The sequence below is a fragment of the Bubalus kerabau genome, chromosome 5, assembly GCF_029407905.1.
Source record: "Bubalus kerabau isolate K-KA32 ecotype Philippines breed swamp buffalo chromosome 5, PCC_UOA_SB_1v2, whole genome shotgun sequence".
Lineage (NCBI taxonomy): Eukaryota > Metazoa > Chordata > Mammalia > Artiodactyla > Bovidae > Bubalus > Bubalus kerabau.
The window spans coordinates 109455420-109471076 of record NC_073628.1 but is presented as its reverse complement, the minus strand read 5'-3'; the positions used below and the strand labels follow the sequence as shown (position 1 = coordinate 109471076).

The 15657-nt window shown below is 42.2% G+C and overlaps 1 protein-coding gene across 1 annotated transcript; it reads right to left on the bottom strand.

Moving 5' to 3' along the window:
* Positions 1 to 934: 934 nt before the first annotated feature.
* LOC129653214 (putative PRAME family member 26) lies at positions 935 to 2818 on the bottom strand. Its single transcript, XM_055582664.1, has 2 exons — positions 2371 to 2818; positions 935 to 1625 (listed from the first exon to the last, which is right to left on the bottom strand). The coding sequence occupies exons 1-2, from the start codon at positions 2391 to 2393 to the stop codon at positions 1097 to 1099; spliced, it is 552 nt and encodes a 183-aa protein (XP_055438639.1). The 5' UTR covers positions 2394 to 2818; the 3' UTR covers positions 935 to 1096.
* Positions 2819 to 15657: the final 12839 nt, after the last annotated feature.

Genomic DNA, 15657 nt, shown 5'->3' with positions numbered 1-15657 from the left:
GGTCATTTTATTATACATCCTGATATACTCGAGTCAAAACATACTATACTAATCTTCCTCAATAGGGAAGACCACTACGTGTTATGGGAATAAAGTGAAATTCTTATTAACGTGACCTAGCCTTCAAAGGGACTTCCCTGGTAGTTCAGATGATAAGGAATCTGCCTGTAATGCAGGAGACCCGGTTCAATCCCTGGGTTGGGAAGATTGGCTGGAGAAGGAAATGGCAAGCCATTCTAGTATTCTTGCCTGGAGAATCCCATGGACAGAGGAGGCTGGCAACCAACAGTCCATGGGGTCACAAAGAGTCAGACACAACTGAAGGATTAACACACACACACACAGCCTTCAAAAGATATACTTTTGAAATGTGTTATAAACATAATAAAACCATGCTTCTTACCTGTATGATTTTAGTATTCTTCTCATAGGAATTTACATGTCGCTACCCGCCCATGACAAGAATGTGTTGTTGAGGACCACTGAGTATGTTTCCTTTGTTGTTTGTATTAACCCACTGATGCTGCTAAGTCACTTCAGTCATGTCCGACTCTGTGCGACCCCACAGATGACCACCCACCAGGCTCCCCGGTCCCTGGGATTCTCCAGGCAAGAACACTGGAGTGGGTTGGCCTTTCCCTCTTCAATGCATGAAAGTGAAAAGTGAAAGTGAAGTCCCTCAGTCGTGTCTGACTCTTCGAGACCCCATGGACTGCAGCCTGCCAGGCTCCTCTGTCCATGGGATTTTCCAGGCAAGAGTACTGGAGTGGGGTGCCATCGCCTTCTCCGTGTATTAACTCACAGAACCAAGGAAATCGAGAGGGAAAAAACAACTAGGAAATGATGGAGTTTCAGATCATAGGCAAGAGAGTGCTCCCCTGACCCCCATCACTAACTAGAGATCTGTGAGATGTAAACACAGAAATCAGAATAATATCATGGACAGCATTTATTCATTTACACGGGAGGTCTCTTTAATTCTGATCATTTCTACAACTGCGCACACCAAAACAACTCAAACATGTATGTCTCAAACTGAATCCTTCTGATAGAAGCAACTACCTAGGCAGGGTATTACAGCATTATGTATTGGGACTCAGATGATCACACTCATCCTCACCACAGTGAGGACAGTGGTGGGGCTAACCCAAATGTTTCTGGGATGTCCTAAATCTGTAAGAATCTCCCAAAGCTCAGCTTTTAGCTGGACAAGCCTCTCCTGGTGAAGAATATCCGAGAACTGTAATTCTCCCGAGGGGCAGGATAAATCTCTAGACTTAAAGCAGGCAACCCATGAGTTATGACACAGGAGACTCTCCATGGAGACGAGGTTCCCACACACGCTGAGGACCCTGAGCTGAGAGCAGTGGTTCAGGGCAGGCAGGACGGCTGTGACGTGGGCGTCCATGATCCCACACACATTTAAGTCCAGTTCTTCAAGAGTGCCTGCAACTGTCTCCAGCAGAACTTGGCGGGGCTTGGCACTAAAGTTGGTCAGGGTAACACCACTCAGATTCAGGCCCTTCAGCTGATAGATGGCTGGACACTGGGACCGATGGGGCAAGTTCGGTTCTGTAAGCAGGCAGCTGGTCATAGAGATGTTGTCCAAGGGGGTCTTCAGGCATCTGGAGGGAAAAAAAATCAAGTAACTAGATCTGGGAAACCAGAGTTATAAGTGACCTCCACATGAGAGGTAAATGATTGGCACACAGCCAAGGTTGCTATAACCATCTGATAGTACTCAACATCCAGAATGTCCAGTCTCTTTCTACCATTTTCATGTGTGACTAGATCAAGCTAAAAGAACCTTGAAAGCTCTTTTTACTCATATATCAGACAGAGTACAACATACTCCACTTCCTTAGGGGATGAATGAAGATAATGGATGCACTAGAATATGCCCAAGGGAGAGCCTGAGCCAGAGTCTCCATCAAGTATGGACACTACTTAATTTTAGTACTGGGAGATGAGATAAACATGCTTTTAAATCAGATCCCTTCAGTCCATGCTTGGGCTCCAGATGCCTGTATCTCTGGCCAGGTGAGGCACTTGGAGGATGTGTATAAACAATAAGACCCCACACCATGCCCTGGGGCTGCCAGACTTCAGCAATTCCCATCCCGGCATCATCTACAAACTTTCTATCGTTGTTAACTCTCCTTTTGTCTCTGCTTCATTACCATCATCTCCAGAATCATGCATTTCCTGTATGACACTTACATACATTATATGAAACGTGAGACCACCTTTACAGACTGGGACTTTCAGTTCAGTTCAGTCGATCAGTCGTGTCTGACTCTGCGACCCCATGAATGCAGCACGCCAGGCCTCCCTGTCCATCACCAACACCCGGAGTTCACTCAAACTCACATGCATCGAGTCGGTGATACCATCCAGCCATCTCATCCTCTGTCATCCCCTTCTCCTCCTGCCCCCAATCCCTCCCAGCATCAGAGTCTTTTCCAATGAGTCAACACTTCACATGAGGTGGCCAAAGTACTGGAGTTTCAGCTTTAGCATCATTCCTTCCAAAGAACACCCAGGACTGAGCTCCCTTAGAATGGACTGATTGGCTCTCCTTGCAGTCCAAGGCACTCTCAAGAGTCTTCTCCAACACCACAGTTCAAAAGCATCAATTCTTCAGTGCTCAGCTTTCTTCACAGTCCAATCTCACATCCATACATGACCACTGGAAAAACCATAGCCTTGACTAGCTGGAACTTTGTTGGCAAAGTAAGGTCTCTGCTTTTGAATATTCTATCTAGGTTGGTCATAAAACTCCTTCCAAGGACTTAGCGTCTTTTAATTTCATGGCCGCAATCACCATCTGCAGTGATTTTGGAGCCCAGAAAAATAAATATCTGACACTGTTTCCACTGTTTACCCATCTATTTCCCATGAAGTGATGGGACCGGATGCCATGATCTTCGTTTTCTCAATGTTGAGCTTTAAGCCAACTTTTTCACTCTCCTCTTTCACTTTCATCAAGAGGCCTTTTAATTCCTCTTCACTTTCTGCCATAAGGGTGGTGTTATCTGCATATCTGAGGTTATTGATATTTCTCCTGGCAATCTTGATTCCACCTTGTGCTTCTTCCAGCCCAGCGTTTCTCATGATGTACTCTGCATAGAAGTTAAATAAACAGGGTGACAATATACAGCCTTGACATACTCCTTTTCCTACTTGGACCCAGTCCATTGTTCCATGCCCAGTTCTAACTGTTGCTTCCTGACCTGCATACAAATTTCTCAAGAGGCAGATCAGGTGGTCTGGTATTTCATTCTCTTTCAAAATTATTCACAATTTATTGTGATCCACACAGTCAAAGGCTTTGGCATAGTCAATAAAGCAGAAATAGATGTTCTTCTGGAACTCTCTTGCTTTTTCAATGATCCAGCAGATGTTGGCAATTTGATTTCTGGTTCCTTTGCCTTTTCTAAAACCAGCTTGAACATATGGAAGTTCACGGTTCACGTATTGCTGAAGCCTGGCTTGGAGGATTTTGAGCATTACTTTACTAGCATGTGAGATGAGTGCAATTGTGTGGTAGTTTGAGCATTCTTTGGTATTGCCTTTTTCGGGATTGGAATGAAAACTCACCTTTTTCAGTCCTGTGGCCACTGCTGAGTTTTCCAAATTTGCTGGCATATAGAGTGCAGCACTTTCACAGCATCATCTTTCAGAATTTGAAAGAGCTCAACTGGAATTCCATCATTGCCACCAGTTTTGTTCGTAGTGATGCTTTCTAAGGCCCCCTTGACTTCACATTCCAGGATGTCTGGCTCTAGGTGAGTGATCACACCATTGTGATTATCTTGGTCGTGAAGATCTTTTTTGTACAGTTCTTCTGTGTATTCTTGCCACCTCTTCTTAATATTTTCTGCTTCTGTCAGGTTCATACCATTTCTGTCCTTTATCGAGCCCATCTTTGCATGAAATGTTCCCTTGGTATCTTTAATTTTCTTGAAGAGATCTCTAGTCTTTCCCATTCTGTCGTTTTCCTCTATTTCTTTGGACTGATCAATGAGGAAGGCTTTATTATCTCTCCTTGCTATTCTTTGGAACTCTGCATTCAAATGGGTATATCTTTCCTTTTCTCCTTTGCTTTTTGTTTCTCTTCTTTTCACAGCTATTTGTAAGGCCTCCTCAGACAGCCATTTTGCTTTTTTGTATATCTTATTCTTGGGGATGGTCTTGATCCCTGTTTCCTGTACAATGTCACGAACCTCTGTCCATAGTTCATCAGGCACTCTGTCTATCACATCTAGTCCCTTAAATCTATTTCTCATTTCCACTGTATAATCATAAGGGATTTGATTTAGGTCATACCTGAATGGTCTAGTGGTTTTCTCCACTTTCTTCAATTTCAGTCTAAATTTGGCACTAAGGAGTTCATGATTTGAGGCACAGTCAGCTCCAGGTCTTGTTTTTGCTGACTGTTTAGAACTTCTCCATCTTTGGCTGCAAAGAATATAATCAATCTGATTCCTGTGTTGGCCATCTAGTAATGTCCACATATAGAGTCTTCTCTTGTGTTGTTGGAAGTGTGTGTTTGCTATGACCAGTGTGTTCTCTTGGCAAAACTCTATTAGCCTTTGACCTGCTTCATTCTGTAGTCCAAGGCCAAATTTGCCTGTTACTCCAGGTGTTTCCTGATTTCCTACTTTTGCCGTTCAGTCCCCTAAAATGAAAAGGACATCTTTTTTGGGTGTTAGTTCTAAACGGTCTTGTAGGTCTTCATAGAAGCGTTCAACTTCAGCTTCTTCAGCATTACTGGTTGGGGCATGGACTTGGATTACCATGATATTGAATCATTTGCCTTGGAAGCAGAGATCATTCTGTCGTTTTTGAGATTGCATCCAAGTACTGCATTTCAGACCCTTTTGTTGACTATGATGGCTACTCCATTTCTTCTAAGGAATTCCTGCCTACAGTAGTAGATACAATGGTCATCTGAGTTAAATTCACCCTTTCCAGTCCATTTTAGTTCATTGATTCTTAGAATGTTGATGTTCACTCTTGCCATCTCCTGTTTGACTACTTCCAATTTGCCTTGATTCCTGGACCTAACATTCCAGGTTCCTGTACAATATTGCTCTTTACAGCATCGGACCTTGCTTCTGTCACCAGTCACATCCACAACTGGGTGTTGTTTTTCTTTTGGCTCCATCCCTTCATTCTTTCTGGGGTTATTTCTCCACTGATATCCAGTAGCATATTTGGCACCTACTGACCTGGGGAGTTCATCTTTCAGTGTCCTATCTTTTTGCCTTTTCATACTGTTCATGAGGTTCTCAAGGTAAGAGTACTGAAGTGGTTTTCAATTCCCTGCTCCAGTGGACCACATTTTATCAGAACTCTCCACCATGACCCATCTGTCTTGGATGGCCCTACACAGCACAGCTTAGTTTCATTGAGTTAGACAAGGCTGTGGTCCATATGATCAGATTAGCTAGTTTTCTGTGATTTGGTTTCAGTCTGTCTGCCCTCTGATGCCCTCTCTGGTCTAGGCAGCCTTTAAGTAATAAGAATTCTAGATGGAGATGCCGGAGGTGGTACAGCTTGAGGAACTGCAAAGTAATTTGGACAATGTGATGACGTTCCTCCTGCTCTTCAAGTGCAGACAGGTTGATGTGGGACAGATGGAGTCTCTGTATATTACTATTTGGCCCAAGAAAAGAGCTAACATGGCCAGATTGGGCAGATGCCAAGCGCAAATCACTTCCACTTCCTGGATACAGTCCAGCTGCACTATACTTAGGATTTCACAATGTTTTCCATGGACATTGAAGCGATCTTCAGCTTCTTACAGCACAGGTGTATGGAAGCTTTTCTCTGCTCCAGCCACCTAATGAGGTAGGTGAGTCATCCGTTCATGGTACTTTCAATGAGGTGAAGTTCTGTGAGCACCTCCAAGGTAGTCAAGGGCTGCTCTGTCCTTGACTTGTCCTCAGTCGCTGGTGCCATTGATGTTCTTGAGGACACATGGACACTGGATCCAGACCACATTCTCCAGAAGTCTTGGCCAGTATTCCTTAAATCCGGGACTTGCAGTTTGCACCTCCTGTGGGGCAACAGCAGATGGGCAGTGATGTTTTGAGATCCACACTGAGTGAAACCACAATCTTAGAATTTAGGCCACAGTCTGACTTCCCACCTGAGCTTTTACCTCATGTTCCTGATATCACCTGCAGCCTTGCCCTCTTCTTCCCTGTCTGCCTCAGATTCCTCCATCTCCTTTTCCCCTCTATCCTTTCTGGTATTCTACTTCTAGCACAATTAAAAATCACTAGCAGGATGTGTAGCATGTACCTTTAGGTTCTCTTGCATTTTAGGCACTCTTACACTGCTGGAGGGCTTTTCCCAAAGACAGTTCAGCAATGGCCAAGGTTTCTGAACTTCTTCATTGGCATCATCAGAAGCCTCTGGCCCATCTTCTGGACATCTGCTCTCTGCTCCCAGATCCCAGGTCTCTCCTCAGGATGTGGAGTAACCTACTAGGCTACCTGGATCAGACTCACCTGGGGCAATCTTTCTGGGCAAGCAGGACATCCGGCCCATCCAGCACAGCTTGTAAGATCCCCATATGAGGTTTTTGCATCATGCCTCCCAGAGGCAGGAGGGCAAAGGGCCAAGTGTGCATCATGGCCTTCAAAGTCTGACTGTGTTCCATGGGAGGCCCCCATGAACAGTGGGGGGAAGAGCTCAATGGGCAAATACTCCAGAACACTGGTGACCGAGGCCACATGCCTCAGCGGGCTCATTGCCACCAGGTCCAGGAGTCTAGATGGTGTCCAGAGACTCATCCTGACTCTGCTCCAAAAGGAATCCAGTGGAAACTTTGAGGGAACAAGGCATCCTTCTCAGGTCCAGTAGGAGCAGACCTCAGTCCGTCTCTGCACTCTTCAAAGGAAACTTCTCGGGGCTAAGGTCACTGCCCTGGGAGTGGAACAAGTGCCTGTTAGTCCCAATTACACTCTGGGCTCAGTGGGCACAAAGCCATAGCTCTACCACTATGGGCATTAGAGCAAGCACCTCCTAACAAGCAAGGAGGAAGAAGCCCAGCCACTATTCCATCCATCCCATCCACTGCTTTGTTTAATCATATTCCACTGGGAGGTGGGGACCATGAGCTGAAGGCTAAGCTTCATCTTTTTGGGGGGAATATTTGTAATCCTTCACTTAGAGCCTTAAAACTATGGGAATAAGAGCATCATGTGGCCCCAACACAGCTTTCATCCTCAGTTCCCACAATTCACTGCATTGGGAAAGGGTAAGAGATACTCCTAAAATGTATGCTACTTATGCACAAATTGAATATTTTAAATTTCAAGAAATAAAATTCCAAACAGATGATTTTCACTAAAAAGAGCATCTTCTCTTTAACAAAATATTTACAAATGGTATGAACCAAGGCACCAATTAAAGCATTTGGGATTAAGTCAAAGCCACAGAAGAAGCAAAATAAAAACCTTAAATCAGCACATCAGAAAAGAAGTACTTGTTACTAATTTTTATTCATTTATCTATTTTTTGGGGGCCATGTGGCATGCAGGATCTTAGTTTCTGGACCAGGGATTGAAACCATACCCCTTGCAGTGGAAATGCGGAGTCTTAACGGCTGGTCTCCCAGGGACGTCTCAAGAAATATTTTTTAAAAACTCTCCTTCCATCCTGAGGTGCAGGCTACCATTCAAGACGAGTTGAGCATGGGTACAATGAGGGTGTCCTTAGTTATGTCTGTAACTTACCAACTCTGATGTGGTTGGCAGGCTACTCAGACTCAGACCTGAGGGAGTACAAAGGTGGCGACTCTGGAGCCGGAAGCTTGTGCATCTCTCCTTCAGTAACTGATTCTTTTATAGAGCTTTTAAATCACATCTTCCTTCTTTCCATCTACTAACTGCTAATCAGAAAGTGATACCTGATTAGACTTTAGACTATCCGTTGGGTTAATCCAGATTGGATCTTTTTCAATCTTCAGAGGAATGGGTTGGATCAGATTTCATTCAGGAAAGATAAAGAATGAGGAAGGGTATTGGCTTCCCTGATTGGCTCAGAGGTTAAAGTGTCTGCCTCCAAAGCGGGAGACCCAGGTTTGATCCCTGGGTTCAACCCCTGGATCGGGAAGATCCCCTGGAGAAGGAAATGGCAACCCACTTCAGTATTCTTACCTGGAAAATCCCATGGACGGAGGAGCTTGGTAGGCTACAGTCCATGGGGTCGCAAAGAGTCAGACTCGACTTAATGACTTCACTTTCATTGGAGTCAAGGGCTTTCCTGATGGCTCAGTTGGTAAAGAGTCTGGTTTGATTCCTGGGTCAGGAAGATCCGAAGAGATGGGCTACCCACTCCAGTATTCTTGGGCTTCCCTTGTGGCTCAGCTGGTAAAGAATCTGCCTGCAATGTGGGAGACCTGGGTTCAATCCCTGGGTTGGGAAGATCCCCTAGAGAAGGGAACAGTTGCCCACCCCAATATTCTGGCCTGGAGAATTCCATGGACTCCATGGGGTCTGAGCCACTTTCGCTTTCCCTTTCATTAATATAAAATAGGTTTATATATCTCATTGGAGTCAAAGGCTGGTTCCTTGATTCACTCCACAAATCCTGACTGGGTTTTACCAATACTGACAGTAAGAGTGTGGGTAGGAGACAGGGAAGGAGTTATTGATTTGTGACAGTGAATCGGAAAAATGACACTTTAAAGCATCATTGTTTGGGGATCTATGGCCAGGAAAAAATTACCCAAATGTCCCAGAATTAAAACCGCTTTGTGAAGACAGTAGTGTTGTGCTGAAAGGAAACAAAATACACCCATTTATCTCTCAAGGGTCGCTTAGGTGTTGTGTATGACACATGGGGAGATCAGGAGCCTATTCAGGAAGCAAAAGGAAGTGCTTTGGGGAGATGTGATTGGTTTACCAATCTCAAGTCAAGACTTCTCTGAAGAAGATCAAGTGAAAATCACATTGAGAAATAAGGGTGGGGGCTGGGTAGTTTTGTTGTTGTTATTCAATTGCTAAGTCCTGTCTGACTCTTTGCACCTCCATGGACTCAGCATGACAGGTTCCTCTGCCCTTCACTCTCTCCCAGGGTTTGCTCAAATTCATGTGAGAGATACTACCTAACCATGTCATCCTCCGCTGCTCACTTCTTTTGCCTTCAGTCTTTCCCAGCTTCAGGGTGTTTCCCAACAAGTCAGTTCTTTGCATCTGGTGGCCAAAGTATTAGAAATTCAGCTTCAGCATCAGTCTTTCCAATGAATATTCAGGGTTGATTTCCTTTAGGATTAACTGATTTGATCTCCTTGCTGTTCAAGGGACTCTTAGGAGTCTTCCCCAGCACCACAGTTGGAAAGCATCAGTTCTTCAGCACTCAGTCTTTTGCATGGTCCAACTCTCACATCTGTACATGACTACTGGAAAAGCCACAGCTCTGACTAGACGCTAGATGGACCTTTGTCAGCAAAGTGGTATCTCTGCTTTTTGATATGTCGTCTAGTTTTGCATCGCTTTCTTTTCAAGGAATAAGGAATATCATGGCTGCAGTCACCATCCTCAGAGGTAGTTGGAGCTGGGAATTTCTGGAGGGACAAAGTGAATAACTCAAATATTGTAAAATGTTTTTTTTCCTCTTTGGGAAGAGGAAGATTTAAAAACCTTTGTTTGGGTTGTGTTTAGAAATTATGGGGAGTGACTCAAAAGTCATCTTTGAGTGTTTCCTCCCAGAAGGGATCAGGATCACAAATTGGCATGAAAAGATTTGTTTTCACTTTAAAATTTTTACATGAGAATTTGTAACAGCTATGTATCAAAGAGTATTATCTGAGCTGGAGAACTTTGAGATATACATTTCTATGCATTCTTTCTTTACAAATATTAGAATTACTACTTTGGAAAGGGATTTAGTGGAAGGAATAGTTCATATTCAGAACAAAGACTCCATTCTTTAAAAAGAGCATATGGAATGCTACTTTAAGCTTTTATTTAGAAAGTCTAGCTAGGGAAATCACAAAGTGTATGAACTATGATAAAAGTGCAGAAACTAAATACTTCAAATGTCAAGAAATAAAATTCCAAATGGTGTTCTTTTTTTTTTTTAATTAAAAAGAATGTCTTCCTGCTTAAGCCAATTAAAAATGATATAAACCAAGCACACACGAAAGGCTTGGAAATAAGGCAAAACTATACTTAGACCCAAAATCAAAGCCTTAAAACTGTTCATCTGGAAAAAAAGAAAAAGGATGACTTTTTCTGCTATCCTGAACTGTTTGCCACCATTCAAGATGCACTGGCCATGAGTAAGATGAGGATGTTTTAGCTGAGATCAGAAACTCACCAGCTCTACTGTGATTGGCAAAGCGCTCCAACTTAAAACCCCCCTATAGAACCCAGGCAATGACTCTACAGCTGTGCTTTGGTGCCTGAGGCTTTTTTAGGACTTTCTAATCATTTCTTCCCCTTTTCAGTGAGTAACTTCCAATTGGAAGGTGATACCTGGTTGATTCCAGAATATCCAGCAGGTTAATTCTTATATTTACCTATCTCCAGATGGATTGAATCAGATTTTCATTTTAGTAAATAATTATGTTGGAGGGGAAGTCAAAACACATTCCTAGATTTACGGCTACAAACATTGATTGAATTTATTAATATAGACATTGTAGTAGGGTGTGATCAAGGAGAGATTAATTTGGTCCTGACATTGGACAGAAAAAGAAAAACCTGAAAGCATCATTCCTGGGGGATCTTTGGTCCTATGAAAACTACCAAAGTGTCCTAGAAACAAGAAAGCTTTGCAAGGGCAGAGGTGCTATCCCAAAGAAAACCAAATAAATTTCTTCATGTATCAAGTTGTCGCTCCTGTGTAATGTTGGACTAACAGCAGATCAGGAGCCTATTCAGGGAGCAAGGGCAGTGCTTTTGGGGATGTGGCTGGTCCTCCAGACTTAAATCATGGCTTCTCTGATGGAGATCAGGTCAAACTCTCAGTGAGAAGTGAGGGTCATGAAAGAGTTAAAGCTTAAGGGAGCCCAAAGCCCTTTAAAGCAGGAGGTGAACACTTTTTGCTCTTGCTTTCCTGAAACCTTGTGCAACAATGTATCTTATCCGAGAACTGGCATTAGGCCCAGAACTTATGATCACACAGCCCAATGTTTTACTCACGGAAATGCTTTTCTTAGGCTCTATGTTAATGATTTATAATTGTAACAAATCTTGCCTGGGAACCTGTTTCTCAAGACTTGCACCTGTGAATACACAGCAACAGTATATCTTGCTGAGAGACCTTGCCCAGCAAATTCTCCCTGGCTAATCTTGTGCGGAACTTACCTCAGGATGTATGCCTTGGGAAAGGGTCTGTTGGAACTCTTACAACCTTGAGGTTGGTATCTGTTCTCAGCAGCTAGTTGAAAAGTATATAAGGCCCCGCTTCCACTAGTAAGGCAGGTACTTTGCTGCCCCCTGCTGGTGTCTATGTCAAAAGCTTTTTTTTGTCTCTCTCACTTTTTTTTTTTTCAGTTTTATATTTATTTATTTTTTAACTTTACAATATTGTATTGGTTTTGCCATCCATTGACATGAATCCGTCATGGGTGTACATGTGTTCCCCACCCTGAACCCGCCTCCCACCTCCTTCCCCATCCCATCCCTCTGGGTCATCCCAGTGCACCAGCCCCTTTTCAATAAAATGTACACAAAGCTCTGAGTGACTGAGACTCTCTGTGGTCCAGGAGTTAAATCTTCTCCTTCGGAGCCTTGAATCCGGTGGCACCATTCACCATAAGCTGTCTGTGGGATGGAGCAGCCTGGAGCTGGGCATTCTTACTAAAGGGTGTGGCAACAGGAGACAGTGTCACTTTTGAGGGTGTTTCTTCCCAGAAAGCTGGGATCATTTGAAAGACTAAAATCTGAGCATGTGAACAGAGGGAGAGGTGACCAACCCTGGGAAGTGAGACATTCCCAAGTCTGAGAGTCACTGATGGAGGGGAGGTGGGCTCTTTAGGACCTCGGACCCAGGCAGAGCGCTAAACATAGGTCAGTCACACTTAGGGCTTCCCTGGTAGCTCCGTTGGTAAAGAATCTGCCTGCAGTGCAAGAGACCCCAGTTCGATTCCTGGGCTGGGAAGATCCTCTGGAGAAGGGAAAGGCAACCCACTCCAGTATTCTGGCCTAGAGAATTCCAAGGACTGTATAGTCCATGGGGTGGCAAAGAGCTGGACACAACTGAGCAGCTTTCACTTTCACTCACACGTAACCCTGTCGTCATCATGACAGCCAGTACTAGAAGCTGTTTTCCAGGTTCTTTCCATGGAGGATGCTTCCCAGAGGGCAAATAGCCCCAGGCACGTTCCAGGGGCCTGGGATGTGGAACCACAATCCCCTTGGCCCCTTTACAAGTATATTTTGATGATTACCATGTTCTCAAACTTAGGTAAGTTCAACACCGTTTCTGATCAAGATGACACCGTTAGGCACAGAGATAGAATGTGATTTTCCCTTCATATTAAGCACTGTTCACAAATGCCAACACTTTTCCTATATAAAATTCAGAAGCTGTTTTTGATATTTAATGATTTCAATATGTTCATCGATGTCTCCCACTCTGGGCTGGATCAGGTGGAGATTTTTGAAGCTCAGGGCACAGAGAAAGTGAGAGCCTCCCTCTAGCCATAGGATTTCCCATGCATCTCTTTCCCTACCCTCATTCAATGTGTTGCCCAAACAATTCTGATATACCACTGGTCACCAAGACTAGTTTTCTTTGAAGAGTGTCCTCCATCTTGTTACCTTTCTGGCCCTTGACTGCATTTCTACCCCTGGTCAGAGAAGGCAATGACAACCCACTCCAGTACTCTTGCCTGGAAAATCCCATGGACAGAGGAGCCTGGTAGGCTGCAGTCCCTGGGGTCACGAAGAGTCAGACAGGACTGAGCGACTTCCCTTTCAGTTTCACTTTTCACTTTCATGCATTGGAGAAGGAAATGGCAACCCACTCCAGTGTTCTTGCCTGGAGAATCCCAGGGACGGGGGACCCTCGTGGGCTGCCGTCTATGGGGTCTCACAGAGTCGGACACAACTGAAGTGATTTAGCAGCTGCAGCAGCAGCAGCAGCTACCCCTGGTAGGGCCTTTGCATAAACTTGGCTTAAACTGATTTGCACTCAATAGATGTTTTAACTCCCAGGCCACCGAAAACCTTTATTAATATTCTGTAATAGGGTGAGATTAGTAACGATGATAATGGTGGGTGAGAAGCATGAATAATTCTTACAGAAGAAAGGGTATCCGTTTCTGTGTGACCTTAATCATCAAAGAAATCTTTGTATGATGTATCACAAAGTGGGAGTCACCCCTGAATGTGGTAGAACATTAAACATCAATGAGCTTCTGTGTTTAGTGCAGGAAAAGTGTTGGTATTTATGAAGGAAAAAAACAGAATTTTATTTTTGTGCTTAATCGTGTCACCTTGAACAGAATCTGTGTGGAACTTAGCTAGGTCTGAGGAAACAATAGTGATCTAAATACAGTTGAAAAGGGGCCAATGAAATTATGGTATTTTGACTTCTAAGACCCCTGAAAAATGGCTGGGAAATTTGACATCTGGAAAGTGTCCTCAGTGAATGGGAAAAATTAATATAATAATATATAATATAATATATAATAATTATATCTATATAATTATATATAGATATATAATTCTATATATGTAGACTATATTTAGATTTATATAATATATAAATATATAATATATAAATAACAAATAATTAAACAAATAAATAATTATTATATATAATATATATTATATATAATATATAAATCTATATATTCTATATATATAGAATTATATATATTAATTATTATACATACTATACTATATATAATAATATATAATATATAATAATTACCAATATTATAAAATAATCATCAATCAATTAAAAATAAAAAATAATTCTCTGAAGAAAGCTCCTAGACAGATATGGAAATCTACAACAGTGGCCAGACTCCAAGTTGGTCATTCTCTGGTATGTGGGAGTCTGGGGATATTCAGAAGGACCTTTCCTTCCTGAGCAGTCATCAGCTATGGGAGTTGTGCCAAAGAAAATCCAAGACAGAGACAGGTTTATGTGTTCAAAATAAGTTTTATTCAGGACTATGACACCAGAGGGCCAAATGGGGCTCTTTTGACATTCTAAATTTGATAGTTTTGCACACAGAGTTAGGAAAAGCCAGCTTGATAAAATATTTTTTCAGAATTCGAAACTTAAAGAAACAAAAGTCCTTTTAGGAGTAGCTTGCATTTATCTCCCTGTTTCTTTGAGATGTAATTGTTCTACCTGATCTTAGGAGATTTTTGTTTGCTTTTTCTCCCCCTGAGTATTGATATCTTGGTCAATTGCATTAGGAAGGTACACATATGTTGCACATCTGACAATCAGTCAGATGTTCTGAGCAGCTTTTTGGCTGTGCCAACTTTCAGAGACCTTTGTCATCTTAACCTTTGTTTCATCAACTTGTATAAAAAAGACTTCTTCACTTTCTTAGATTATTTTTGGGGAGCAAGATTTCTAGGGCTTATGAAGGGTACATTATTTGCATTGTCCTATGGGAATGCCTGTTGCATCTTTATCACTGTAAATTGTTATTAAACTACTACTCATCAATAAATCCTTAAATTGAAGAAACTTCTAAACTGGAAAATTTTAGAGAACTGTTAAAAAATTTTTGATTCACTTTTGAAAACATAAATTTTATTTTGGTACAAAGGTTACTGTTTCACGATTCCATTAGTTGCAAAGACTATGATCTCACTTTTAAAAAATGTGTTTTTAGTTTGGGGAATAATATTTTAACAATGCTGTGTTGGTTTCTGCTGTCCAGCAACAGGAACCAGCCATGGCATACGTTTATTCCCTCCCTCACGAACCTTTCTGCCACCCTTAGAGAACTTTTATAAAAAGCCACTTTTTAGCATCTATAAGAAAAAGAAAAATCTAGAAAGTGGATAAAAAAGACATCCATGTAATGACTAACCTAAGATGTACCTTATTTTAAACAAATGAAACAAACAAGCAAATACAAACTGGTTTCTAAAACCTTATTTATGCTCCCAACTTCAGCTCAATGGTGCTCATGCATGCTAATAATAAACTTTGTTTTCCACAAAGCTTTTCTTTTTACTCTTACTATGACCTGCAACAAGACATAAAGTATGTCTCTGTAAACAATGGAAGCATTTATCTTTTGCTACCTCATTCTCTAGTATCTGGTTCTCCAGCTGACTCCCCTGCGGGCTTGATGTATTACTGCACTGGATGACAACTCATTTTACCAATCATTGTTCAATTCGTTCTAACTTTTTTTCAAATTGTTTATGTCTTGTGCCTCTCTTTACTGTATTATGAATTTATAAATGTAATGAGCTATATGTCCTATAGTCCTTCTACTTCATAAAATTAGCATCTCCTGCACTAAACAATATGAATCCAGACTTCTAACATAGCTAAGCACCTTGAGACCATCAATCACATCTACAACCATATAGAGAATATTTGTAATAGTGCAAATCTAGATGTGAGAAGAACAAGGGAAAGTATTTTCTGTATCATAATAGACTAGTGAGACAGGAGATCCAGAGAATTTTAATAAATATGTTATAG